This window comes from Lithobates pipiens, unplaced genomic scaffold (genome assembly GCF_037356315.1).
Source record: "Lithobates pipiens isolate NorthernLeopardFrog02 unplaced genomic scaffold, aLitPip1_a1.2 Scaffold_18, whole genome shotgun sequence".
NCBI lineage: Eukaryota > Metazoa > Chordata > Amphibia > Anura > Ranidae > Lithobates > Lithobates pipiens.
In genome coordinates this window covers 273287893-273315834 of record NW_027507758.1, presented here as the reverse complement: position 1 = coordinate 273315834, position 27942 = coordinate 273287893, and the positions used below count along the sequence as shown (strand labels likewise).

General features: G+C 38.1%; 1 protein-coding gene across 50 annotated transcripts in view; it reads right to left on the bottom strand.

The window, feature by feature from the left end:
• TRDN (triadin) overlaps positions 1 to 27942 on the bottom strand; it is a 1056665-nt gene that overhangs the window by 199860 nt on the left and 828863 nt on the right. For 43 of the 50 annotated variants that reach the window (XM_077486957.1, XM_077486959.1, XM_077486986.1 and 40 more), the window contains 46 exons: positions 27310 to 27357; positions 27154 to 27201; positions 26433 to 26480; positions 26277 to 26324; positions 26124 to 26171; positions 25968 to 26015; positions 25707 to 25754; positions 25531 to 25578; positions 25381 to 25428; positions 25252 to 25299; positions 25094 to 25141; positions 24939 to 24986; positions 24781 to 24828; positions 24519 to 24566; positions 24366 to 24413; positions 24216 to 24263; positions 24087 to 24134; positions 23929 to 23976; positions 23768 to 23815; positions 23612 to 23659; positions 23454 to 23501; positions 16517 to 16564; positions 16362 to 16409; positions 15772 to 15819; positions 15617 to 15664; positions 15020 to 15067; positions 14865 to 14912; positions 14420 to 14467; positions 8456 to 8503; positions 8300 to 8347; positions 6648 to 6695; positions 6444 to 6491; positions 6288 to 6335; positions 6147 to 6179; positions 6008 to 6055; positions 5854 to 5901; positions 5707 to 5745; positions 5259 to 5306; positions 5104 to 5151; positions 4947 to 4994; positions 4642 to 4689; positions 4486 to 4533; positions 4219 to 4257; positions 4065 to 4112; positions 1953 to 2000; positions 1368 to 1415 (listed from right to left, as the gene is read on the bottom strand). In XM_077486957.1, the coding sequence (XP_077343083.1) occupies positions 1368 to 1415; positions 1953 to 2000; positions 4065 to 4112; positions 4219 to 4257; positions 4486 to 4533; positions 4642 to 4689; positions 4947 to 4994; positions 5104 to 5151; positions 5259 to 5306; positions 5707 to 5745; positions 5854 to 5901; positions 6008 to 6055; positions 6147 to 6179; positions 6288 to 6335; positions 6444 to 6491; positions 6648 to 6695; positions 8300 to 8347; positions 8456 to 8503; positions 14420 to 14467; positions 14865 to 14912; positions 15020 to 15067; positions 15617 to 15664; positions 15772 to 15819; positions 16362 to 16409; positions 16517 to 16564; positions 23454 to 23501; positions 23612 to 23659; positions 23768 to 23815; positions 23929 to 23976; positions 24087 to 24134; positions 24216 to 24263; positions 24366 to 24413; positions 24519 to 24566; positions 24781 to 24828; positions 24939 to 24986; positions 25094 to 25141; positions 25252 to 25299; positions 25381 to 25428; positions 25531 to 25578; positions 25707 to 25754; positions 25968 to 26015; positions 26124 to 26171; positions 26277 to 26324; positions 26433 to 26480; positions 27154 to 27201; positions 27310 to 27357 (2175 nt within the window). The remainder of the gene's footprint in view (positions 1 to 1367; positions 1416 to 1952; positions 2001 to 4064; positions 4113 to 4218; positions 4258 to 4485; positions 4534 to 4641; positions 4690 to 4946; positions 4995 to 5103; positions 5152 to 5258; positions 5307 to 5706; positions 5746 to 5853; positions 5902 to 6007; positions 6056 to 6146; positions 6180 to 6287; positions 6336 to 6443; positions 6492 to 6647; positions 6696 to 8299; positions 8348 to 8455; positions 8504 to 14419; positions 14468 to 14864; positions 14913 to 15019; positions 15068 to 15616; positions 15665 to 15771; positions 15820 to 16361; positions 16410 to 16516; positions 16565 to 23453; positions 23502 to 23611; positions 23660 to 23767; positions 23816 to 23928; positions 23977 to 24086; positions 24135 to 24215; positions 24264 to 24365; positions 24414 to 24518; positions 24567 to 24780; positions 24829 to 24938; positions 24987 to 25093; positions 25142 to 25251; positions 25300 to 25380; positions 25429 to 25530; positions 25579 to 25706; positions 25755 to 25967; positions 26016 to 26123; positions 26172 to 26276; positions 26325 to 26432; positions 26481 to 27153; positions 27202 to 27309; positions 27358 to 27942) is intronic. The other 7 variants (XM_077486996.1, XM_077486982.1, XM_077486985.1 and 4 more) reach the window with 7 other exon arrangements.

Sequence of the window (27942 nt, the reverse complement as noted above, 5' to 3'; positions counted from 1 at the left end):
GGACTATTCACATTTATTAAGTCATTAGTGCAATGAAAAATGCATTGATTACTGTGTAAATGTGACTGGCAGTGAAGGGGTTAACCACTAGGTGGCACTGTAGGGGTTAAGTGTGTCCTAGGGAGTGATTCTAATGGTGGGGAGAGGGGCTGTGTGTGACACAACAATGATCACTGCTCCTGATTACAGGGAGCTGTGATCAGTGACAGTGTCACTAGGCAGAACGGGGGAAATGCTTGTTTACATTAGCATTTCCCCATTTTAATTATATTGTATTATGTCTATTTATATTGTATTATATTGTATGCAATACGTTTTTAGTATTTAAATTTGTGCTGTGAATTGCAATAATTTGGTCTTCTTGGGGGACACTGGGGAAGCTTGTATCAGTTAGTTACTTCAGGTGTCCCGCTGCCCAGTTCAGTATAAAGTACGTGGTGAGTGAAGTCTCATGATCGTCTCCATTCCCAGTTGATGCTTCTTACAGGCAACTGCATTGGGTAGAGCAGTAATCTGTGACGTCACCACGTCAACACGTTCAAGCCAGCAAGGAATCAGGTGTGTTTATTTGGATATATATGCTATTGTAATGTGCGATGATATTGGAAAATAAAACTTTTGTTTCTACTGCACTATGAAGTTTCTCCTGTTTTTTTGAATTTCATACAAATTTATCAGTGGAACCGGATACCTTTGGATATTTTTCCTGAATATTTTGGTGGAGCTATCCTTGCTGGACAAGGACGTTTTTGCAGCTGAGCAGACAGAGGATATCACAGGTGGTCACTTTGTTAACAAGCGTGAAGTAAGAATATGCAGCGCTGAATATCATGGATATCATGGATATCCATGCTTGGCACTGAATACACATAAACTTTAATTATTCACCTAAAATGTATATTTCTGAAGTGGACTTTATCATTTGTTTATAATAATTTATGATCACTGTGCTTATTTGTGGTTGTGCACTTTATTTTTGTTTACATATAGTGGAATTGAGTATTTAGATTCTTCTGAAGTTGCAGCACCAATTAATTAATCATGAATAATTTATTTTTTCACAACATTTTTATTTTTTTATTTTTTTTCATTCATACACAGAATTTAATTGATTTTTTTTGGGTAAGCGCAAAAGAATAAAAACATATCTTTCTGCATTTACCTCACATTATCACTCACATTATCACCACCTTCTTCGCTTTCAAGTACTATGAATGAGTTACCTTTTTTGGGTTTCCCAGACACCTTTTCTAATTTCTTCTCTGGTGAATTTGAATAGTCAAATAAGACGTAATAGTTCAAAATTTCTTAATGTGTTTACCCCACTCATATTAGATTTTACAAATGCAATGCTGATGAGTGATTACCTTTTTTGGGTTCTGTAGATACTTTTTCCGGTTTCTTCCCTGGAGTCTCTGCATAGTGAAAAAAAATGTGATATAAAAGTGCAGCACTTCAACAACTTGTGCATAAAATAATAAACGGATAATAAACAACCTGTTGAAACAAACATAAATAGGTAATGTGAAAATTCATTGCACCAACAGCAAAAATCCTTTGATGAGCCGAAACACATAAGGTGCAAATCCTCAGTGAGACAAAAAAATTCTGTGATTTCCTCCACCAATAATCACTCTGAGGCTTACTAGAGTGCATGTGACCCTCATGAGACAAGTCTAAAACAGTGCTTGTTATGCTGAATTTTGCCACAGTTTTAATTGTGTAGTGCATTCTACAATTTGTCCTGGGGCTGCTATATTTACATTTTTCATTGTACAAAAATATATATTAGTTGCATTTGCCATGCTCATAAAATAACAACCTTTACACTTAACAAATGCAGTACTATACATTTGTTGGGTTCCACAGATACCTGTTCTAGTTTATTTTCTCTGTTTACTCACGCATAATTATGTTTCTACCTTACCAATGCAATGCTGATGAGTGATTACCTTTTTTGGGTTCTGCAGATACTTTTTCAGGTTTCTTCTCTGGAGTCTCTGCATAGTAAAAAAAAAAAATGTGATATATAGATATATAAGTGCAGAGCTTCAACAACTTGTGCATAAAATAATAAATGGATAACACACAATCTGTTCAAACAAACATAAATAGGTAATGTGAAAGTACATTGCACCAATAGCAAAAATCCTTTGGTGAGCCAAACACATAAGGTACAAATCCACAATGAGACAAGAAATTCTGTGATAACACAACATGTCTTCCACAAAGAATCAATACTTGCAATACTGATGAGTGATTACTTTTTTGGGGTTCTGCAGAAACTTTTTCCATTTTTTTTTATGGTGTCTCCATATAGTAAAATGTATATTCGCGTAATTATCTTTCTGCTTTAACCCACTCACACTATAACCAACTTAATTTTCATAACTTATGCCCCGTACACACGATGGGACTATCCGGTGGACTTAGTCCAGCAGACAATCCACCGGACTTTGCAGCGGAGGTCCACTGGACTTTCCAAATGAGCGGACTTGCACACACACACGACCACACACGAACGGACTTTCCGGTGGAAATCTGGCAGACTTTTGGCAGAGGTCTGCCGGGCTTTCCAAATGAACAGACTTGCCCACACACAGACTAAAGTCCATTCATTTTGAATGTGACTTCAGGTATGACGGGGCTAGAGAAGGAAGTCAATTTCGCCACCTCCATCGGCAAGATTGACACCTTGCTAGCCCCGTCGCCCAATATGGATTTTAAGGGGAAGCCCTTACGCTGAAAAAAGGGGGGGTCCCCCCAAAGTCCACACCAGACACCAGAGCACGCAGCCCGGCTGGCCAGGAAAGGGGGTGGGGACGAGCGAGCGCCCCCCCTCCTGAGCCGTACCAGGCCGAATGCCCTCAAAGTGAGGGGGTGGGTGCTTTGGGGAAGGGGGTGCCCTTCAGGCCTCCCAATCCAAAGCACCTTGTCCCCATGTTGATGAGGACAAGGGCCTCTGCCGGACAACCCTGGCCATTGGTTGTTGGGGTCTGAAAATCAGAAAAAGACCCCCGGATGGCGACGATGACGACAAAGGAGAAAGCCGGGCTCCTCCGCTAGCAAAAGAGCAGAAGGTAGCAGAGGAGCCCGGCAAGAAGACCCCCGAAGTCAGAAGAAGACGCCCAGAGCTGCCTAATAAACTATTTTAAAAAGCTGTGTAGTGTGTTTTTTTTATTGACATTTTTTCCCCCAGGTGAATGCATAGGGGTGCGATGTACCCCTTACTTATTCACACATAGGGTGAAGGGCGGGGATCTGGGGGCCCCCTTATTAAAGGGGGCTCCCGGATTCCGATAAGCCCCCCACCCGCAGACCCCGACAACCAACTGCCAGGGTTGTCTGGAAGAGGCCCTTGTCCTCATCAACATGGGGACAAGGTGCTTTGGGGTGGGGGTCCGCAGGGCACCCCCCTTTACCCAAAGCACCCACCACCCCATGTTGAGGGCATGCGGCCTGGTACAGCTTAGGAGGGGGTGGTGCTCACTCGTCCCCACCCCCTTTCCTGACTGGCTGGGCTGCATGCTCAGATAAGGGTCTGGTATGGACTTTGGGGGACCTCCACCCTGTTTTTTCAGAGTAGGGTCTTCCCCTTAAAATCCATACCAGGCTACGGGGCTAGCAAGGTGTCAATTTTGCCACTGGAGGCAGCGAAATTGATTACCTTCTCTAGTCCCATCGTACCTGAAGTCATGTTCAAAATGAACGGACTTTAGTCCATGTGTGGGCAAGTCTGTTCATTTGGAAAGTCCAGCTGACTAGCACACAGATGAGCGGATTGTTTGCTCGAAAGCCGAGACTGGCGGACAATTTTGAGTCAAGTTTTCTTTCAAAGTCCGCTGTACTTTTGGGAAGAAAAAGACCGCTGGAGCCCACACACTGTCGAATTGTCCTAGTCCACCGGAAAGTCCGTTCATGTGTGGTCGTGTGTGTGCAAGTCCGCTCGTTTGGAAAGTCCGGAGGACCTCCGCTGCAAAGTCCGGTGGATTGTCTGGCGCACTAAGTCCGCCAAATAGTCCGATCATGTGTACAGGGCATTACAAGTACTATGAATGATTTACCTTTCTTGGGTTCCACAGGCATCTTTTCTAATTTCTTCTCTGGTGCCTCTGAACAGTCAAAAAAGATGTAATAGTTCAAAACCTCTGTGTTTACCCCACTCATATTTAACCACCTTTATTACATTTTGCAAATGCAATACTGATGAATGAATACCTTTTTTGAGTTCCACAGATACTTTTTCAGGTTTCTTTTCTGGAGTCATAAAAAAAAAAAAAAAAAAAAGTATATTAGTTCAAAATAAATGTCTCCAGTTACCTCATTCATATTGCAATCATACTTTTTTCAGGATTTTTCTCTGGAGTTTCTGCACAGTAAAATAAAGTTTAACAGTTCAAAATATTTTCTGTGTTAACCTCTCTTAAATTATAATTACCTTAACAACGCACAAATGCATTAATGTGATACATTATGAGTGATTACCTTTTTTAGTTTCCACAGATACCTTTTCTGGTTTCTTCTCTGGTGTCACTGCATAGTAAAATATTGTATAACAGCGCAAACTATTCTTCTGCATTAACCTAACTTACTTTATAACAACCTTTCTCTTCATGACTTACAAGTATTATGAATAATTACCTTTTTGGGGTTCCACGGATACATTTTCTAATTTCTTCTCTGGTATCTCTGTAGAGTAAAATAAGGTGTAATAGTTCAAAATCTATTTCTATGTTTACCTTGCTCACATTATATCTACCTTTTCACATTAACAATGCAGTACTAATTAGGATTATCCGTTTTGTGTTCTATGGGTACTTTTTCTAATTTCTTCTCTGGTGTCTCTGTGTAGTAAGATAAGGTTTAATAGTGCAAAATATCTTTCTGCTTTCAATCCATTCCCAATATAACCCCCTTAATCTCTTATAACTAAATACGTGATTTACCTTTTTTGGGTTCCACAGATACCTTTTTTAATGTCTTCTCATATATCTCTGAATAGTCAAATAAGATATAATAGTTCAAAATATCTTCCTGCATACACTGCACTAATATTATAACAACTCTTTACAGTTTACAAATGCACTACTGATGAGTGATTACCTTTCTTGGCTTCTGTAGATACTTTTTCAGGTTTCTTCTCTTGAGTCTCTGCATTGTAAAAAAAAATATATGTATTAGTTCAAAATATATTTCTCCAATTACCTTATTCCCAATGTATCCACCTTCATGACTTATGCACACAATGGTTGATTTACCTTTTTTTGGCTCCACAGATACCTTTTCTAATTTCTTCTCTGGTATCTCTATATAGTAAAAAAAATTGGAAATGTATTTATTATATGTATTTATATAGCTCTGACAATTTACGCAGACTATTTCACATCAGTCCATTCCCTCAAGGATCTTACAATCTGAGGTTCCTAACTCGCATTCATATACCAGGGTTCATTTAGATAAGATACAATTAATCTACAAGCATTTCCTTGGAATGTGGAAGGAAATCAGAGTACCTGGAGTAAATTCAAGCATAGGAAGAGCATGTACATTCTATTCAGGTGGTGTCATGGTCGGGATTTGAACTTATAAAAGTGCTACCAGGGATAAGTGTTAACTGCTAAGCCACTCTGCTGTCCAATAGTAATAGTTGACCATATACAGTATTTCCATATTTACCTTACTCATATTATATAAGGAATGATTTACCTTTTTTGGTTTCCACAGATAGTTTTTTCTCTGGTGTCTCTGCATAGCAATATAAGATGAAATAATTTAAAATATCTTTTTGCATTTTCCTCACTCATATCATAACAACCTTTATGTTTTACAAATGCAATACTAATGAGTGATTACCTTTTTGTGGTTCTGCAGATAATTTTTCAGATTTCTTCTCTGGTGTCTCTGTATAGTAAAATATGGTTTAATAGTTAAAAATATCTTGCTGCATTTACTCTACTCACATTATAGCCACCTTCATCTTGATTTACAAATGCTATGGGTTATTTACCTTTTTTGGTTTCCACAGTCACCTTTTCCAATGTCTTCTCTGGTTGCTCTGCATAGTAAATTGGGTGTAATAGTTCAAAATATATTTCTACATTTACATCACTCACCTTCATGACTTACAAGTACTATGAATGATTTACCTTTTTGGGGTTCTGTTTTTCTCTCTGGTGTCTCTGCATAGGACAATAATGAATACTAGATCAAATATCTTTCTGCATTTGCCCTACCCACATTATAGCCAACTTCATTATCACAACTTACAAATACTATGAATGACTTACCTTTTTTAAGTTCCACAGATAACTTTTCTAATTTCCTCTCAGGTATCTCTGAATAGTCAAATGAAATGTAATAGTTCAAAATATCTTCCTGAATTTGCCACACATATATTATAACAACCTTTATAGTTTACAAATGCAGTACTGATGAGTGATTACCTTTCTTGGGTTCTACAGATACTTTTTCAGGTTTCTTTTCTGGAGTCTCTGTATAGTAAAATAAGAATTAATAGTTCAAAAATATATGTCTGCATTTACCTCTTTTACATTATAACCACATTTGCAATTTTCAAGTGCAATACTCATGAGTGATTACTTTTTTGCTCAACACTGATATCCTTTCAACTACTATTAATGATTTACCTTTTTTGGGTTCTGGAGATATCTTTTCCAGTTTTTTCTCTGGTGTCTCTGTATAGTAAAATAATATATACTAGTTCAAATATCTTTCATTTAAATAAGTTTTTATGACATTTTAGAAAATAGGAGAGCCTGCAACTTCAGGTAAGACAAGGAAGGAAAATAATAAACAAAGAAGCTAACCTCGCAGGTCATTATGGTATTACACAAATAAAATTGATACTGAAGTATAAAAGGAAATAGAGGTTTCTCATCATGTACTTCTATACAGAGGTGCACATCAATAGGTTATTTGTAATACCAGAGTAGCCATGGTTGTCAATATTTCTCAAATGTTACCAGTGAGTCTGTTCCAAGAGCAATAAACTTTCAAAGGAATAATGTTCCTGAATAGTGGCTATGATTGGGTGCCAGCTCCCTTTTCCAATGTCTCATAATGGTACGTTTGCCGGCCATTAAGATACTAGAGATTATCATCTGGAAGATCACTGAGAATTTATTTATCCCTAGATTTAAAATCGCCAAAGATGGCTTTGAGCTTGTAAGGATCCCAGAGACACTGGAAAGGAGCTGAAACACATTCTGACAAAAGTTTTTGATTTTTCTAGGTCCAGAGGATATAAAATAAATAGCCAACTTGGCCACAACCCTGCCAGCAAAGAGAGGATCCAGAAGAACAAAACTGGGCTATGCGGTAAGGACTGAGATATCACCAGGTTACAATTTTCTGTGCATCCAGTGGTTAACTTAATGAGAAATTACATATGGATAATGATGAGCGGAGAGCCATTGGCATACTGTGTATGTATTTTTGAGGTCATTCTCCCAGGCAAGGATGGGGAGGTTTTTAGTAAACAATAGTTTATTCTGCAAAATATTATAAAAGTGTTATATGCCTTTAAGGGGGAGATGGGTTTGCTCATAAAATTGCCACATTTTGGAGTGAAAATTAAGCTGAAAAAAGAGGAAGTCAAAATAAAATGCTTTATACTGATCAACTTGAAGAGATCGGCCTTAGAGCATCCGTATTCCTCCTGCAGATCCTCTATGCTCTTAAGATTGTCCCCTATGTAAAGATGTTCCACCAAACATAGGGTAGCAAAGTATCAAAGACCTCTATGGGTAATTTTTTAATGCATACCTTGTCAAGGGGTGAGGTGGAAATTGTCCAAATATCTTTCTGCGTTCACCCAACTCACATTAAAACAAGCTATATTTTTACAACTAATGCCACGTACACAGGACCGGACTTTCCGTCAGACTAGGTCAGACGGAATCAGTCCGTTGGACAATCCGATCATGTGGGCTAATCCAGTCGTTTTTCATTTAAAAAAATCAGACGGACCTAGAAAAAGAACATGTTTCAAATCTGTACGATGGACTCAATTCCTATCAGGAAAACCGTTCGTCTGTATGCTGGTCCGATGGACCAAATACAACGCAAGGGAAGCTATTGGCTACTGGCTACAAAACTTCCTTTTTTAGTCCCGTCTTACGTCATCACGTTCAAAATGAACGGACTTGTGTGGCAAGTCCGTACGTTCGGAAAGTCTGTCGAAACTCCGCAGAAAGTCCGTCGGGAAGACCATCGGACCTAGTCTGCCAGAAAGTTCAGTCGTATGTACGTGGCATTAGAAGTACTATGAATTACTTACCTTTTTGTGGTTCTGCAGATACTTTTTCTAATTTCTTCTCTGGTATCTCTGTATAGTCAAATAAGATATAATAGTTTAAAATATCTTTCTGCATTTGCCACACTCATTTTATAACAACATTTACACTTTGCAAATTCAGTACTGATGAGTGATTACCTTTCTTGGGTTCTGCAGATACTTTTTCAGGTTTCTTCTCTGGGGTCTCTGTATAGTAAAATAAGGATTAATAGTTCAAAATATATTGCAGAATTTACCTCCATTACATTATAACTGCTTTTGCAATTTACAAGTGCGATATTATTGAGTGATCACCTTTTTTGGTTTCTACAGATACCTTTTCTGGTTTCTTCTCTGGTGTCTCTGCATAGTAAAATAATGTGTAATAGTTTCAAATATTCTTCTACATTGGAGGGGGCGTGGCGACCGAGCGCTAAGATGGACGCTTGAGCTGAGAGCTCCGTTCGACCACCGGAGAGAACAACCCTATAACGACTCCATTGGTGACATATTTCCACATAAACCTATCTATAACGCAGGGTAGACACCTTCGCTTCTACCGAAGATGCCAAAAAATAGAAAGAGTCAACAACCGCCGCGGAAACTTCCGAACCTTTTCAAGGCGCACGGAATCACACAAAATGGCGCCGGTTCGTGCGTGACTGAAACTCAAGAGCAGGCCTCGCAACAATCTCACCTCCGAACGACTTCCCTCAGCGATTCCTTCTCGGGAACGAATAGCCCCACGACTAGAAGCCCAGCCAAACAAAGGCAACAGATATCTTCTCCAGAGGTAAACCGAGCGGACATGGAGGTAAGCGGATCCGCTCCCATAGGCCACGCTATACATCCACCGGCATCCGACCTGATTGCGGCCTACCCCACATCCGATCGACCGGTCTCAGATACGGTCCTTAAGGAGATGCTAATGTCACTCAAAGCCTCCATACAAGCTGACCTCCCTGTAGAAATCACTAACTGCCATAGAGAAGTATTGGCCCTAGGTAATAGAGTGGACCAAATGGAACGTAACATGGGGGAATGCACAACTTCCTTCAATACTTTAGTAGAGGCCCACAAATCCCATGATGAAGAAATAACATGGCTAAAGAGTAAAGTAGCAGACCTTGAGGACCGCTCTAGGAGGTGCAATATTAAAATCAGAGGTATTCCTGAAGCCATACCTCCAAACCAATTAATGCAGTATGTACACACGGTATTTTCCACCATTATCTCCTCAGGAACTGACCATTGACAGGATTCACAGAATCCCCAAGCCAGCATTTCTACCTGAAGGTACCCCTCTGGATGTTTTGCTCAAGATGCATTACTATCATATCAAGGAACAAATTATGACTGCGTTTTGTACTCGAGGCAACAACATATCTCAATATGCTGAATTGATCCTCCTCCCTGACCTATCAAGACATACTCTGCAATTGCGCCGAAACTTAGCAACCATCACTAAGGCCCTGCGCAACCACAATATACCACATAAATGGCGTTACCCAGCAAAATTGTCCATCTCACATGATGGTACCACGCACACAGTTACTACTTTAGCTGAAGGTATCGCACTCCTGCGTCAATGGGGCATACTTCCACAACAAAACCCTCTGGAACCACCTGCAACACAACTATGCCCTATTCCGGATGAGTGGCAAGTAATTTCACGCAGACGAGCCCCCAAAAAATGTCACTGATGGCAGTAAATAATCACACACCGTTGACAAATATGTTCTCTCCCTGGGCACAAGGATTTCTTCATCTTTCCTTGTTCTTACCCCTGACATTTGTCATTTTTGCAGCTTTGTTTGCATATGGATCGCTTATATGATTCTATTTTTATTATTCTATACGTTATTGTTTATTTTTGTGGTTACACCCTTTGTTCCATTAGCACTGGACCTACACGTGATGGACTCTTCATCCCCTGTTCTACTACATCTCTAAATACCATAGCGGCATCTCTTCTGTCAATCTCATGGAGCTCAGATGACTCTAATAATTCTCGAAGGATTCTGTGAGTACACTTACACATCTTTTTTCCTACCTGAAATATGACCATTACCTTTGTTTCCATTAATGCCAAAGGCCTCAACCACCCTGTGAAAGGCTACTCGCTGTGGACCGAAGCTAACTAAAGGCGGATATTTTATGTGTACAGGAAACTCATTTTCAACAGGACAACCATCCCAAATGTACACATAAAAACTACCCACATATATTCCTGGCAAATAACCCGAATAAAAAAAGCGGAGGTGTCCTTCTTGCCATCCGTGACACGGTCTCCTTCCATCTCAAGAAATCCATCACAGCCGACAATGGTCGCTATATTATTCTTCAGGGTGATATTAATTCTAAACTGTACACCATTGTATACGCTCCAAACACCTGACAGATTAGGTTTTTGAATAGACTAATCCGTAAAATACAACCTATCCAATACGGTAGTCTCATTATTTGTGGCGATTTTAACCTCATTGTCGACCCACAACTTGACACTTCTAATGTTAAACGCAACAACAACACCTGCCTAAATACGGTCCTGCACTCTGAAAAACTGTACGACGTATGGCGATGCACACATGGCAACGAGAAAGACTTTACCTTCTTCTCCCATGTACATGGGTCTTATTCCAGAATAGACTTCTTTTTATCAGATCAATGGACCTTACAAAATGTTTCATCCTCTGAGATACATGATATTACGTGGTCTGACCATTCTGCCATATCACTTTCTATTCATGAGAAGGGTGTCTCTCCCTCATCACCCATCTGGCGCTGCAGTGTTAGATTACTACAGGACCCCGATACCAAAGAACTGATTTCTCAAAACCTTAAAACATATTTCCAACAAAATGAACATTCAGTAGAGAGTCCCTTCACACTCTGGAACGCCCACAAAGCGTTTATTAGAGGCATCCTTATCCAGCTAGGAGCTAGAGCTAAAAAGAAGTATACTGCAACCATAGACTCCATTACTTCCGATATCCACAATTTAGAAACCCTCAATAAAGCATCTCCCTCTCACCAGCGGACTACCCAAATAACCTCTCTTAGAGAAAAATTGAGAGATCACTTGGCCCAAAACTATGATTTCTACCTTAGACGCTTGAAGTTACGTACCTATGCCTGTGCAAATAGAGCAGGTAAATATCTTGCCAATAGGATTAGAGCAATACGCACCAAAACTAGGATTTCCCACCTGATACACCCTACATCCCTTCATAAAGTAATCAATCCTCAAGAAATTGCAAACCAATTTGCACAATATTATAGTGAGTTTTACAACCTTAACACCGACCCCCACACTCCTCAACCCACTGTTCCCAAAATACAGCATTTCCTCAAAGATTTAGATCTCCCTAAACTCTCCGAATCACAGCTTGAATTGCTGAATTCACCGTTCACAAACCATGAAATAACATCAGTCATTACTTCACTCCCTCATGGGAAATCCCCAGGTCCTGATGGACTAAATAATGAATATTTTAAAACCTTTTCCACTATTCTTTCCACATATCTCCAAAAGATGTTCACACAGGCAGCACACTCAGCATCCTTTCCAAATGAAATGTTAAAAGCATACGTGACCACTATACCCAAACCTGGCAAAGATCCCACTACCCCTAGTAATTTTAGACCTATTTCTCTCCTAAACACGGATATAAAGATCTACGCCAAACTTATCGCCCTTAGACTGTCAGAGTTTATGCCTTCCTTAATTAAAAGCGACCAGGTGGGCTTCATCAGGGGGAGACAAACTTCTGATGCTCCAAGACGTATTATTAACATTGTTCATTATGCTAATTTAACTAAAACTCCTTCTCTGCTGCTCTCCATAGACGCAGAGAAGGCGTTTGATAGGGTGGAGTGGTGTTATATGAAGGAAGTTCTACAAAAATTTGGCTTTCAAGGTCTTATCTCTAACGCAATGTTGGCTTTATATTCCAATCCATCCGCCCAAGTCTTAACAGTTGGAATGCTTTCTACACCTTTCCCTATTTCTAATGGCACTCGTCAGGGGTGTCCATTATCTCCAACCATTTTTAACCTTATGATAGAGCCTCTGGCGGAGGCCATTAGATCCCAGGCCGATATTACTGGACACGTGTTAGGATCTCGTAACCACGTTATTAACCTGTTTGCCGATGACGTTGTACTGATGCTGACAAACCCGTCCAGATCTCTCCCCTTAGTCCATGAAACTTTAAAAAACTTTGGTGAGATTTCGTACTATAAAGTTAATTTCACCAAATCATTGATTCTAGATTTAGGAATTGACAAACGTATCAAACTCCAACTTCAAACCACCCTTCCATATGTATGGAAAGAAGATGGCATACCCTACTTAGGTATAAAAATCACCAATTCCACGAAAACTCTAGTCTCCGTCAATATTAAGTCATTGCTTCTAAAGATAGATGAAACGCTCAAATGTATAGCCAAGACTGAATTATCCTGGATGGGTAGATTGGCAGCATGTAAGATGTTAGTTCTCCCTCTCATATTGTATATGTTCAGATCCATACCTATACCTATCCCAACCCATTTCCTTAAGACCTTGTCTACTACTCTGTGGAAATTCATATGGAATGGTAAAAAAGCTTGCTGCTCTCCTAGCAACCTGATTCCGCATAACCGAGTAGGTGGAGTAGGACTGATTGATGTTTCTGATTATTTGTGGGCATCTAGACTGGACCAACTCCAACACTGGTTCAAAACTATAGATTCACCACCTTGGGTTGAGCTGGAAAGGCATATAGCCCCAATACCAGATCTAGTGGCATTGCTCATGAGGGATGTATGGAAACCCTGGGCTCTCCATTCCATGGCTCCCACCCTTATAGCCTCCCTACAAGCATGGAGGTTCTTCCTACATCATACCCATAACTCTCAAAATGCTGTGGAATACAAATTTCCGCTTAGCCTGCTTGAGCATAAAATCCCTATGCTGTCCCTAAAACAGTTCCCCAACCACGGTATACATACCATCCAAGACCTATTGTCTAATGGTACAGCTCTTTCCAGCACACAGATTATGGCTCAATACAATCTCCCCAACAAGTACCAGTTTACATGTATCCAAGTGGCACATTTTCTAAAACGTAACCCTCCCCCTATTATAACAATGCCATCCAGTGCATGGAACTTCTTAACTCGAGAACGCCCCACCAGGAAAGGCATTTCACTTTTTTACTCCCTTCTACATGCTAAACAATCCTTTGTGAAAACAAAATCGATTGATAAATGGGAGGCGGATTTAGGGAAAACATTAACAGATGATCAGTGGACAACCACATTTCGAGAAATCCAAAAAGCCTCCCGTTCTATTAATCATTGGGCAATGACTATTAGAATAATTAACAGGTGGCAATACACACCGTGTAGACTGGCAACATTTTCTCCATCTGCCCAAAATACATGTTGGAGAAATTGTGGACAGCTAGGACATCTACTGCACATGTTTTGGGAGTGTCCCAACTTGGTTAGTTACTGGAATCAAGTATTCCAACTTATAACATCGCTCACGGGTATTGTCACTCGCCCCAGTCCATCCCTAGGAATTTTACATATGGGTATTGAACAATTTCCGCATGATATGCGGATTGTTATTTCCAACATCCTTCTTTCTGCTAGATCCATGATATTACAACATTGGAAAACTGCCATGACGGTAAACATCTCTGACCTAATTAAAAGAGTGAACCAACACCACACTATAGAGCGTGCTCTTGCCATAAATACATTGAAGTGCGATCTATTTGATAAGCAATGGAAAATTTGGACCAACAAATATAAGAATTCTGTGAACTAGATCTTAACCCTGATAAGATATATCCTGTGTAGTAACCAGTATTTGCATTATTGTTTGTGTAACCACCTACTTATCCGTTTCTTTTTCACCCTTTCTTTCCCTCTCCCCTCTTCCCTCCCTCTATTGCATTGACTGTTAATTACAACTGTAAAAGTCAACATGTCCTGTACCACTTGCCTTTGTATATCCTTTATAAAACAATAAAAAATTTCTTGAGAAAAAAAAAATATTCTTCTACATTAATCTTACTTGAATTATAACAACATTCATCTTCACGATTTACAAGTACTATGAATGATTACCTTTTTTGGGTTCCACAGATACCTTTTCTAATTTCTTCTCTGATATCTCTGAATAGTAAAATAAGGTGTAATAGTTCAACATATCTTTCTATGTTTATCTTGCTCACATTATATCTACCTTTTCACATTAACAATGCATTGCTAATTAGTGATTACCTTTTTTGGGTTCTACTGATACTTTTTCTAATTTCTTCTCTGGTGTCTCTGTGTTGTAAGATACCGTTTAATAGTTCAAAATATCTTTCTGCGTTTACTACACTCCCAATATAACCCCCTTAATCTCTTATAAGTAAATAAATGATTTCCCTTTTTTATGTTCCACAGATACCTTTTCTAATTTCTTCTTTGGTATCTGACATAGTGTGGTATATTAAAGAAAGATATTTTGAACTAATAGTATAACAACCCTTTACAGTTTACAAATGCAGTACTGATGAGTGATTACCTTTCTTGGGTTCTACAGATACTTTTTCAGGTTTCTTCTCTGGACTCTCTGTATAGTAAAAAAAGGATTAATAGTTCAAAATATATTGCTGTGTTTACCTGCCTTACATTATACCACCTTTGCAATTCACTAGTGCAATACTAATGAGTGATTACCTTTTTTGGTTTCCACAGATACCTTTTCTGGCTTCTTCTCTGGTGTCTCTGCATTGTAAAATAATGTATTATAGCTCAAACTATTCTTCTGCGTTAACCTAACTTGCTTATAACAACAACTTTCATCTTTACAATTTAAAATTACTATGAATCATTTTTGGGTTTCACAGATACCTCTTCTAACTTCTTCTCTGGCATTTCTGCATAGTAAAATAAGGTATAATAGTTCAACATATCTTTCTATGTTTACCTTGCTCACATTATATCTACCTTTTCACATTAACAATGCATTGCTAATTAGTGATTACCTTTTTTGGGTTCTACTGATACTTTTTCTAATTTCTTCTCTGGTGTCTCTGTGTTGTAAGATACCGTTTAATAGTTCAAAATATCTTTCTGCGTTTACTACACTCCCAATATAACCCCCTTAATCTCTTATAAGTAAATAAATGATTTCCCTTTTTTATGTTCCACAGATACCTTTTCTAATTTCTTCTTTGGTATCTGACATAGTGTGGTATATTAAAGAAAGATATTTTGAACTAATAGTATAACAACCCTTTACAGTTTACAAATGCAGTACTGATGAGTGATTACCTTTCTTGGGTTCTACAGATACTTTTTCAGGTTTCTTCTCTGGACTCTCTGTATAGTAAAAAAAGGATTAATAGTTCAAAATATATTGCTGTGTTTACCTGCCTTACATTATACCACCTTTGCAATTCACTAGTGCAATACTAATGAGTGATTACCTTTTTTGGTTTCCACAGATACCTTTTCTGGCTTCTTCTCTGGTGTCTCTGCATTGTAAAATAATGTATTATAGCTCAAACTATTCTTCTGCGTTAACCTAACTTGCTTATAACAACAACTTTCATCTTTACAATTTAAAATTACTATGAATCATTTTTGGGTTTCACAGATACCTCTTCTAACTTCTTCTCTGGCATTTCTGCATAGTAAAATAAGGTATAATAGTTCAACATATCTTTCTATGTTTACCTTGCTCACATTATGTCTACCTTTTTACATGAAGTACTGATTAGTGATTACCTTTTTTGAGCTCTACAGGTACTTTTTCTAATAGCGTCTCTGATCCCTCTGCGTAGGAAGATATTGTTTAATAGTTCAAAATATCTTTCTGCGTTTACTACACTCCCAATATAACCCCCTTAATCTCTTATAAGTAAATAAATGATTTCCCTTTTTTATGTTCCACAGATACCTTTTCTAATTTCTTCTTTGGTATCTGACATAGTGTGGTATATTAAAGAAAGATATTTTGAACTAATAGTATAACAACCCTTTACAGTTTACAAATGCAGTACTGATGAGTGATTACCTTTCTTGGGTTCTACAGATACTTTTTCAGGTTTCTTCTCTGGAATCTCTGTATGGGAAAAAAAGGATTAATAGTTCAAAATATATTGCTGTGTTTACCTGCCTTACATTATACCACCTTTACAATTTACTAGTGCAATACTAATGAGTGATTACCTTTTTTGGTTTCCACAGATACCTTTTCTGGCTTCTTCTCTGGTGTCTCTGCATTGTAAAATAATGTATTATAGCTCAAACTATTCTTCTGCGTTAACCTAACTTGCTTATAACAACAACTTTCATCTTTACAATTTAAAATTACTATGAATCATTTTTGGGTTTCACAGATACCTGTTCTAACTTCTTCTCTGGCATTTCTGCATAGTAAAATAAGGTATAATAGTTCAACATATCTTTCTATGTTTACCTTGCTCACATTATGTCTACCTTTTTACATGAAGTACTGATTAGTGATTACCTTTTTTGAGCTCTACAGGTACTTTTTCTAATAGCTTCTCTGATGCCTCTGTGTAGGAAGATATTGTTTAATAGTTCAAAATATCTTTCTTGGTGGGTTATATGGTGACCGCGACCTAAGATGGCTGGCTAATAGTGCTCCGCCATGCTGCTAGGGATTTACATCCATTTCAGCCACCTGCCAGTGCCACTGCAACTAAGCCTTCACAGTATACATGCAGATGCCCCATCCAGCAGAGATGTCCCGTAATAGGAAGGATCAGGCCCAGACGCAAAAATGATCGGCTTTCTCAAGCTGACGACCACAGACCATGCCAAAAATGCCGCCACATCGGAGACCACAGGCCAAACCCAAATGGTGGTGACCATGCACTGGGCCTGGGCTTTCCTGGTGGCCAATGATGTACTGCAACAGAGCCAAGGGAATAAAAGTAACCCTTCTCCTACTAGAGCTGACTCCTCTACTCCCTCTACCAGGAGTCAAGCCAAATTTAGGCCCAAGATGGCAGCAAAAGATCTGGCCATGCAAAGAGCAGCCCAGGACAGGGTTAGTGGGGCACATGAGCACATGGAGGAATCTAGTGCACAACCAGATGCCATAGCCAGCTTCCCTACTATCAACACACCTATTCTCCATTCTACAATAAAATAAATGTTGATGTCCCTCTGTGCTATCCTACAAGTGGACATTACCACCTCCCTAAGAAAAGTGAGAGTTTACATTGACTGAGAGAGGTGATTTTGTGGATGCACTTCTTCCACATAAAAGTCCATTCCTCCTACCTATGCAGCCTCCTGACCTATCTAGCCATACTATGCAGCTGAGGAAAAATATGCTTAAGGTGACTAAAATGCTCCATAATCACAACATCCTGTTTAAATTGGTGATACTCAGACCATCAGCTGGTCACTTCTAATGGTAATACAATCAATATCTCCACTCTGGATGAAGGTCTAAAATTCCTGAGATGACTGAACAGCTTCCCAGAAACTTCACCTTTTGGCTGTGCAACTAATCTCTCTATTCACATGCAGGTGGGTTTGACAACTAGTTTCTTATAAAAAGAAGCACAAGAGATCATCTGGTGGCCTATCTGATATATCTACTTCAGCTCCTACATGATCCCCAAGAGGCGGTGTGACAATGATTATTTATTTCAAAATCACTCATTACACAATGTGCAACATCCATTGCACCTGGATCAAAGTTGGATCCTTGTTTTTTAATGATTACCCTTGTCCCTCAGGTTACATAGTTTACAACTGTTCTTGTACTTCTTGGTCCTACATTTATTTTGCTCAGCACAGCAATTGCAAAGAGATTTTCCCACCCACAAAGATCTTTTCAGCACATACTGCACTCTGAAGTCCAGGAATATAGGGAACTCCACACACATGTTGCCCATCTCCTCTCTAAATCCTCACAATGAGATTCAAAATGTCTTTGTTTAATGTACATGGCTTAAGTCAACCCGCTAAGTGGGCTTCTTTGTGGAAAGAGACTTGTTCATTACAACACAATGTGCTCTGCGTACAGGAGACCACTTCCTAGATTCTATACCTCCCAAATGTTCCAACAAGCATGTTCTCTTTATCTACATGGCTAACGCACCAGCATACAAGAGAGGACTCCTTATCATTATGAAGGATACTGTTACTCTTTGCCCTGAAAAATCCCTACATTGACAATGATGGCTGATTTATAATTTTGGTTTCATTTGCAACAGTTTACCCAAGTAAACTTCTTTGTTCACAATAACTAACCAGTCAGATTCATTAAGCATATTAACAAGAAGATTTTAGCGGTCAAAGAAGGCTCCCTAATCATCTTTGGTGACTTTAACTGGACTCACAGATGGACTCCACAGCCCGCGTATCATCTCAACCAAACTTCTTGAACTGATTCCTGCATACTACAGATTTTTAGGATTTTTATGATGCTTAGAGATGCTAGCATGCCAGTGAGAATTTTTATTTCTTTTCTACATGTCATGCCACATGTTCCTTGTTGACAAGAGGTTACTACAGAAGGTTTCCTCCTCCTTGATACAAGCCATAACATGGTCTGACCACACGCCTATATCCTTAGTGATCAAGGAGAACAGGCACACTTCTTCTTTATACTTATGGAGGTATAATTTTTAGATACTCAACTCACAGCAGCATAACGCTGTTCTCTCAAGGCATCTGACTGATTTTTTACCAGCAATACTGGTTCAGGGACAAAATCTTTTAATATAGAGAATTCCCATAAGGCATACATGCAACGTGTACTTATTCAACTGAACGCCAGAGAAAAAAAGTGATAAAAATATGAAATGAAATGACCTAACACAATGAATACATGCCTTAGAAACCATAAATAAAAGCTGTGTTAAACCAAAACCTCCCTAGAGCTAGCAAAACTCCATCTTGAACTACGCAGGTTGCTGCTGGATCAGTATGATTGGTATGCCAAGGCCCTTAAACCCAACTTGTACTCCTCTGGGAACAGAGCAGGCAAACTCTTAGCTAAGCGATTCCAAGCTCAGAGAACCAAATCAAAAATTCCTTTCTCTATCACCCAGCAATCAGTGATAATAGACTTTCTAGCAAAATTTTGCCTCTCCTCTCGAACTCACTCCAAAATACAGGAGCTTAATGCAGTGTTCACACAGGTGGAAATGCAGATGATTATTACCACTCTAGCCACTGGTAAATCTCTGGGCCCAGATGGCAGAGTACTACAAAACTTTTCAGCATAGCCTAGTACAACATCTTGTATCTCTATTTGATGAAATGGCCAGGACCTCTACCTTTCTGCTGGAGATGCTCAAAGCCTATATAGTCACTATACCACAACTGAGAAAAGACCCCACAACCCCTCAAAACTTCCACCCCATACCGTTATTAAATGTGGATGTAAAGATATGCCAAACTGATTGCAAGTTGTCTGCAAAAAATACTCCCTACAATGATTAAGTCTAACCAGTCTGGCTTTACAGACCGTAGATAATCATCAGATACCACAAGGCAAATAATCAATAATATACATTAATTCTTCTTGGGTGCCATCTTTGCTACTATCCATTGATGCCATGAAGGGATTTGACAGGATTGACTGGTCTTACATGTTGCATACTCTGATTAAGTTTGGTTTTGGTGGATAGTTATATCATGATATTCATGCTCTATTCTCCAACACCTCTGTTCAAGTTTATACATCTGAAATGCTCTCCAAAAAAGAACCACTAGCCGAAATGATTAGATCACACCCCCCAAATATCTGGGTTCCAAACTAAGCAGAAGCACCATACTACCAGCTATTCACTGATGAGGTAATTTTACTAGCTACAAGCCCACACTCTTCTCTCCCTTATGCACATGTGGTCCTACAGATTTTTAGTACAGTTTCATATTATAGTAAATAAAGTGAAGTAAATTACTCAAAATCCCTCATCTTGGACCTAGGTGTCCCAAACCCCATGCAGATGCAGTTATAAGCAGCCCTGCCATACGCATGGAGCCCTGGTGGTATTCCATAACTAGGAATAATACTTTCCCCTGACTGACATACAGTACAAAGTTAAATTATCCCTCCTTAACCACTTCAGCCCCTTAATCACCAGGCCATATTTTGAGATACGACACTGCATCACTTTAACTGACAATTGCGCAGTCGTACGACATTATACCCAAACAAAATTGATGTCCTTTTTTCCCACAAATAGAGATTTCTTTTGGTGGTATTTGATCACCTCTGCGCTAAAAACATCAATTTTGAAAAAAACATTTTTTTTTCATTTTTGCTATAGTAAATATCCAAAAAATAAATAAAAAAAACAAATCTTTTCATCAGTTTGGGCTAATATGTATTCTTCTACATATTTTTGCTAAAAAAAAAAAACACACAATAAGCATATATTGATTGATTTGTGCAAAAGTAATAGCGTCTACAAAATAGAGGATGGAATTATGGCATTTTTATTATTATTTTTACTAGTAATGGCATTGATTATCAATTTTTAGCAGGACTGCAACATTGCAGTGGACAGATCTGTCGATCTCCACTGAGCAGGAAGATGACAGGTCCATCTCTGCACACTGTGCAGGGATGGACCTGTCAGAGCACCGCTCTCCCCTATGGGAGAACGGATGATGATGGGTCTCAGAGTCTGTCGTCAACTGATACGATCTTCAGATGGATGGAAAAGTGGTCTATGGAGCATCCGTTCAGGTCCGCCTGTCAGTTTTTTAGGCAGACCTGAACGGATGCTCGTGTGAACGAGGCCTTATTTTGGAGCAGTGACATTGTTACAGTGATCAGAGATAAAAATAGCCACTGATTACTGTGTAAATGACACTGGCAGGGAAGAGGTTAACACTAGGAGGTGATCAAGGGGGTTAAGTGTGTCCTAGGGAGGTGTTTCTAACTGTGGGGGGAGTAGATTGACTGGGAGTAGAGAGAGAGAGGTCGCTGTTCCTGATCGCTAGGAACAGACAATCTCTCTCTACTCCCTTGTCATAATGGGGATCTGCTTTGTTTACACTGGTAGATCTCCATTCTGACTCTCTGTGGAGCGAACGTGGGTGGCAGGTGGACATTTTTTTTTAACTCTTTCTTAAAGCCAGAAGGTTATAATGTTAAATGAAAATAGTTTTGAGGCATGTTTGTAATTTTTTATCCTGTACAATTAAACAATCGAATTAATAATTTCCAAGGGTGGTGATTCCATACAGTGATTGTAAAACACAGGAACCGCAGAGGAGCAGGCTCTGTTGATTTGGATAAGTATCTAGCTGCTATCTGTCAACTTAGAAGTTGGATTCAGCCAAATCTTGACACTCCGTGGGTAGATCTTGAGCAAACGTTAGCCCCTGAAGGAAACCTATACCATTCCTTATTGGAGGATACTTTGAATCCTTGGAAGTTTAACATATTATCTCCTACTATCCATAGCAGCTTATTAGTGTGGATAGTGTTGCTAGCTATCTCCCCTGTATCGATTCATTTATCCTTAACAACTTTTCCACTAAAGCTTTTAGAATGTATCATCCCACATTTTAGGATCCAATCATGGATAGAGAAGGATCTTACGCTTCTTTCAGGCCTATATGACAATAATAAACTCAAGCCCTAGGAAACAATAAAAAATTAGTTGAATCTCTCTTGCAATGAAAGGTACCATTACCAACAGATATCTCATGCCTTACACTCTCTACCCTCAACCCTCCATTGCCTTCCAGATGCGGTATGGTCTGCCATGTCATCCGACATGGTCCCTGCTATATTAACATCCTATTTTTACAACTTATTCCTTGAAAAGTTCACCTTTGTTAAGAAATCAACCTTTCTGTAATGGTAAACTGATTTAGCAGTAAATGTTCAGTTCCACAATGGAAAGCAGCTCTAAGATCAATTTATAGAGCTTTGAGCTGCACTCACTACCCCTAAAAAAAATCACATGCTGGTATTATACCTTACCAAGTTCAGCCCTGCTAACTCCCCACTTTGTTTGTGTGACTGTTGTTCCGTTGGCAAATTATCACACCTTCTATGGTACTGTAATGCCCTGTACACATGGTCAGACTTTCTGATGGAAAATGTGTGATTGGAACTTTTTTGTCGGAAAATCCGATCGTGTGTGTGCTCCATCTGACTTTTTCCGTCAGGATTTCTGACACACAAAGTTTGAGAGCAGAATCTAAAATTTTAAGACAACAAAATCTGATCGTTTAAATTCTGATCGTGTTTAGACAATTCCTATGGACAAAGTGCCATGCATGCTCAGAATAATTTACGAGACAAAAGCCATTGGCTACTGGCTCGTTTATAGTCCCGTCATACATGTTCTATGCCACCGCGTTCTCAACGATCAGATTTTCCGACAACTTTTTGCGACCGTGTGTATGCAAGACAAGTTTGGGCCAAAAACCGTTGGAAAAAATCTGACGGATTTTGCTGTCGGAATGTCCAACCATGTGCACAGGGCATACGAATCTCTGTGGTTTCTGGAGGAAAATCTTCCAACTGATATTAGAAGTAACTGGCATGCTTGGCATGCATGCATGCTAACCCTGACCTAGCCTTACTAAATTTGGGTATAGATAATATTTCCTCTCATTTTAACACAGTGGTGTTGCATATAATTCTGGAAGCTAGATCCACCATCCCTAGATCCTGGAAACAGTCACATGCACCAAATCCTTTCAAAACCATAGAGATTCTAAAAATCTATTTTATGCATCACCGCCTATTAGCTATAAGAAATGGCAAACTTCCTAGTTTTCTAAAGTTGTGGAAACCGTGGCTATGCTGGAATGGTAACTGGAATGGTCATACTTTTAGTATGATGTCCTATTGTGTGTTCTCCTTTGCTGCTCATCTGTGCTGGTATATACTACTGAGCTGATGTTCTACCTTTCTTACCTCCCATTACTACCTTTGAAACAAAGAATTTAAAAACCTATATTCATGTGGACCATTCACCATATTTACAGTGTGTTATACTGCATGTTGTTTGCCATATTTGTCCTGCTTTTGTATTGTTGCAAAACTCAATAAAAAAGTTTGGGGGGAAAAAGATATATCTATCTGCATTCATTCCACTCCAAATATAAACCCCTTAATCTCTTAGTAACTAAACAAGTGACTTACCTTTTTTGGGTTCCACAGATAACTTTTCTAATTTCTTCTCTGATATCTCTGAATAGTCAAATAAGATGACATTGGTTCAAAATATTTTTCTGCATATACCGCACTAATATTATAACAATGCATTACAGTTTACGAATGCAGTACTTATGAGTGATTACCTTTCTTGGGTTCTACAGATACTTTTTCAGGTTTCTTCTCTGGAGTCTCTGTATAGTAAAAAAAGGAATAATAGTTCAAAATATATGTTTGCATCTACCTCTCTCACATTTTAACCACATTTGCAATTCATAAATGTGATACCAAAAAGTGATTACCTTTTTTGGTTTCCACAGATATCTTTTCTGGTTTCTTCTCTGGTGTCTCTGCATAGTAAAATAATGTATAATAGTTAAAAATAACTTTCTATTGCTGTGTTTACCTGCCTTACATTATACCACCTTTGCAATTTACTAGTGCAATACTAATGAGTGATTACCTTTTTTGGTTTCCACGGATACCTTTTCTGGTTTCTTCTCTGGTGTCTCTGCATAGTAAAATAATGTATAATAGCTTAAACTATTCTTCTCCATTAACCTCACTGTTACATTATAACAACCTTTATCTTCACGTCTTACAAGTACTATGAATAATTACCTTTTTTGGGTTCCACAGATACCTTTTCTATTTTCTTCTCTGGTATCTCTGCATAGTTAAATATGGTGTAATTATTCTAAATATCTTTTTGTGTTTACCTTTTTACATGCAGTACCGATGAGTGATTACCTTTTTTGGGTTCTACAGGTACTTTTTCTAATTTCTTTTCTGGTGTCTCTGTGTAGTAAGATAAGGTTTAATATTTCAAAATATCTTTCTGCCTTTACTCCACTCAGAATATAACCCCCTTAATCTCTTATAAGTAAATAATTGATTTACCTTTTTTGGGTTCCACAGATACCTTTTCTAATTTCTTCTCTGGTATCTCTGATTAGTCAAATAAGATGTAATAATTAAAAATGTCTGCATTTGTTGCACTTATATTATAACAACCCTTTACAATTTACGAAATCAGTACTGATGAGTGATTACCTTTCTTGGGTTCTACAATCACTTTTTCAGGTTTCTTCTCTGGAGTCTCTGTATTGTAAAATAAGGATTAATAGTTCAAAATATATTGTGGCATTTACCTCTCTTACATTATAACCACCTTTACAATTTACAAGTGTGATACTAAGTGATTACTTTTTTTGGGTTCAACAGATTAATAGTTCAAAATGTATTGCTGCATTTACCTCCTTTACAATATACCCACCATAATCTCTTACCCTGTATAACTAAACAAGTGACTTACCTTTTTTGGGTTCCACAGATACCTTTTCTAATTTCTTCTCTGATATCTCTGAATAGTCAAATAAGATGACATTGGTTCAAAATATTTTTCTGCATATACCGCACTAATATTATAACAACGCATTACAGTTTACGAATGCAGTACTTATGAGTAATTACCTTTCTTGGGTTCTACAGATACTTTTTCAGGTTTCTTCTCTGAAGTCTCTGTATAGTAAAATAAGGAATAATAGTTCAAAATATATTGCTGTGTTTACCTGCCTTACATTATACCACCTTTGCAATTTATTAGTGAAATACTAATGAGTGCTTACCTTTTTTTGTTTCCACAGATACCTTTTCTGGTTTCTTCTCTGGTGTCTCTGCATAGTAAAATAATGTATAATAGCTTAAACTATTCTTCTGCATTAACCTCACTGTTACAATTTAACAACCTTTATCTTCACGTCTTACAAGTACTATGAATAATTACCTTTTTTGGGTTCCACAGATACCTTTTCTATTTTCTTCTCTGGTATCTCTGCATAGTTAAATATGGTGTAATTATTCTAAATATCTTTTTGTGTTTATCTTTTTACATGCAGTACCGATGAGTGATTACCTTTTTTGGGTTCTACAGGTACTTTTTCTAATTTCTTTTCTGGTGTCTCTGTGTAGTAAGATAAGGTTTAATATTTCAAAATATCTTTCTGCCTTTACTCCACTCAGAATATAACCCCCTTAATCTCTTATAAGTAAATACGTGATTTACCTTTTTTGGGTTCCACAGATACCTTTTCTAATTTCTTCTCTGGTATCTCTGATTAGTCAAATAAGATGTAATAATTAAAAATGTCTGCATTTGTTGCACTAATATTATAAAATACAAATAACAAATGGTACAAATAACCTTTACAATTTACAAAATCAGAACTGATGAGTGATTACCTTTCTTGGGTTCTACAATTACTTTTTCAGGTTTCTTCTCTGGAGTCTCTGTATTGTAAAATAAGGATTAATAGTTCAAAATATATTGTGGCATTTACCTCTCTTACATTATAACCACCTTTGCAATTTACAAGTGTGATACTGAGTGATCACTTTTTTGGGTTCAACAGATTAATAGTTCAAAATGTATTGCTGCATTTACCTCCTTTACAATATACCCACCGTAATCTCTTACCCTGTATAAGAAAATAAGGGATTTACCTTTTTTGGATTCCACAGATACTTTTTCTAATTTCTTCTCTGGTATCTCTGAATAGTGAAATAAGGTATAATAGTTTAAAACATCTTTCTGCATTTGCCATACTCATATTATATCAACATTTACAACTTACAAATGCAGTACTGATGAGTGATTACCTTTCTTGGGTTCTGCAGATACTTTTTCAGGTTTCTTCTCTGGAGTCCCTATATAGTAAAATAAGGATTAATAGTTAAAAATATATTGCTGCATTTGCCTCGCTTACATTATAACCACCTTTGCAATTTACAAGTGTGATACTAAGTGATTACCTTTTTTGGGTTCAACAGATACTTTTTCTAATTCCTTTGCTGGTGTCTCTGTGTAGTAAGATAATGTTTAGTAGCTCAAAATATCTTTTTGTGTTTACCTTGCTTACCTTATATCTACCTTTGTACATTAACAATGCAATACTTATTAGTGATTACCTGTTTTGGGTTTTATAGGTACTTTTTCAAATTTCTTCTCTGGTGTTTCTGTATAGTAAAATAAGGTGTAATAGTTCAAAAATGTATTTCTGCATTTACTCCGTTTACACTATAATCCCCTTCATTTCTTATAAGTAAATAATGATTTACCTTTTTTGGGTTCCACAGATACCCTTTCTAATTTCTTCTCAGGTATCTCTGAACAGTCAAATAAGGTATAATGCCCCATACACACGATCGGACTTTCCGACAACAAAACAGTGGATTTTTGTTCGAAGGATGTTGGCTCCAACTTGTCTTGCATGCATACGGTCACAGAAATGTTGGCCAACATTTACGAACGTAGTGACGTACATGACGTACGTGATATCTCCATTATGAAAGCTAGTTATATCTCCGGCTCGTTTTTGATTCTGAACATGTGTGGACTTTTGTCCGACAGACTTGTGTACACACGATCAGAAAGTCTGACAACAAACCTTTATTGGTGGAAAATTTGAGAACCTGCTAGCCAACATTTCTTGGCGGAAAGTCCGACAACAAATGTTCGATGGAGCATACACACGGTCTTTCCACCAACAAGTTCCCATCCAACATTTGTTTATCAGAAAATCCAATCGTGTGTATGGGGCATTAGAGTTCAAAATATATTTCTGCCTTTGCCACACTCATATTAAAGCAAACTTTACAGTTTAGAAATGCAGTGCTGATGAATAATTACCTTTCTTGGGTTCTGCAGATAGTTTTTCAGGTTTCTTCTCTGTTGTCTCTGTATAGTAAAATAACGATTAATAGTTCAAAATATATGTCTGCATTCACCTTCTTTACATTATAACCACATTTGCAATTTACAAGTGTGATACTAATGAGTGATTACCTTTTTTGGGCTCCACAGATACTTTTTCTGGTTTCCTCTCTGGTGTCTCTGCATAATAAAACAATGTATAGTAGTATAATATATTTCTGAATTTACCTCTCTCCCATTACGAGGGGTGTTCAAATCAAACCGGGACTTTTAATTTTAAAGGTATAAAAAGTAATGCTAGCATGGCAATGCTACACGCAGTAGTAAGTAGCAAGTGTGTTCTATTACTTATAGGCAGTACACATGTTGTGGGCCAGTCCAGAGACAACAGTGTTAATTTGTGCATGAAACAGCTCCACAGACTCATCACCAACTAAAAACCTTCAAATACTTGCATCTGCAGGAAAAGAGATGGCAAGTGTTTTCTGGGACAAACGTAGCATTGTTCATGTGGATTTTCTACCCCATGGTGGCAATATCAATAGTGAAAATTACTGTCATGTACTGAGTAAAGTGCATACAGTGCCTTGAATATTTTCACATTTTGTCATGTTACAACCAAAAATGTAAATGCATTGTATTGGGATTTTATGTGATAGACCAATTTAAAATGGCACATAATTGTGAAGGGAAAGGAAAATGATAAATGGTTTTCAATTTGTTTTACAAATAAATATGTGAAAAGCGTGGCGTGCATTTGTATTC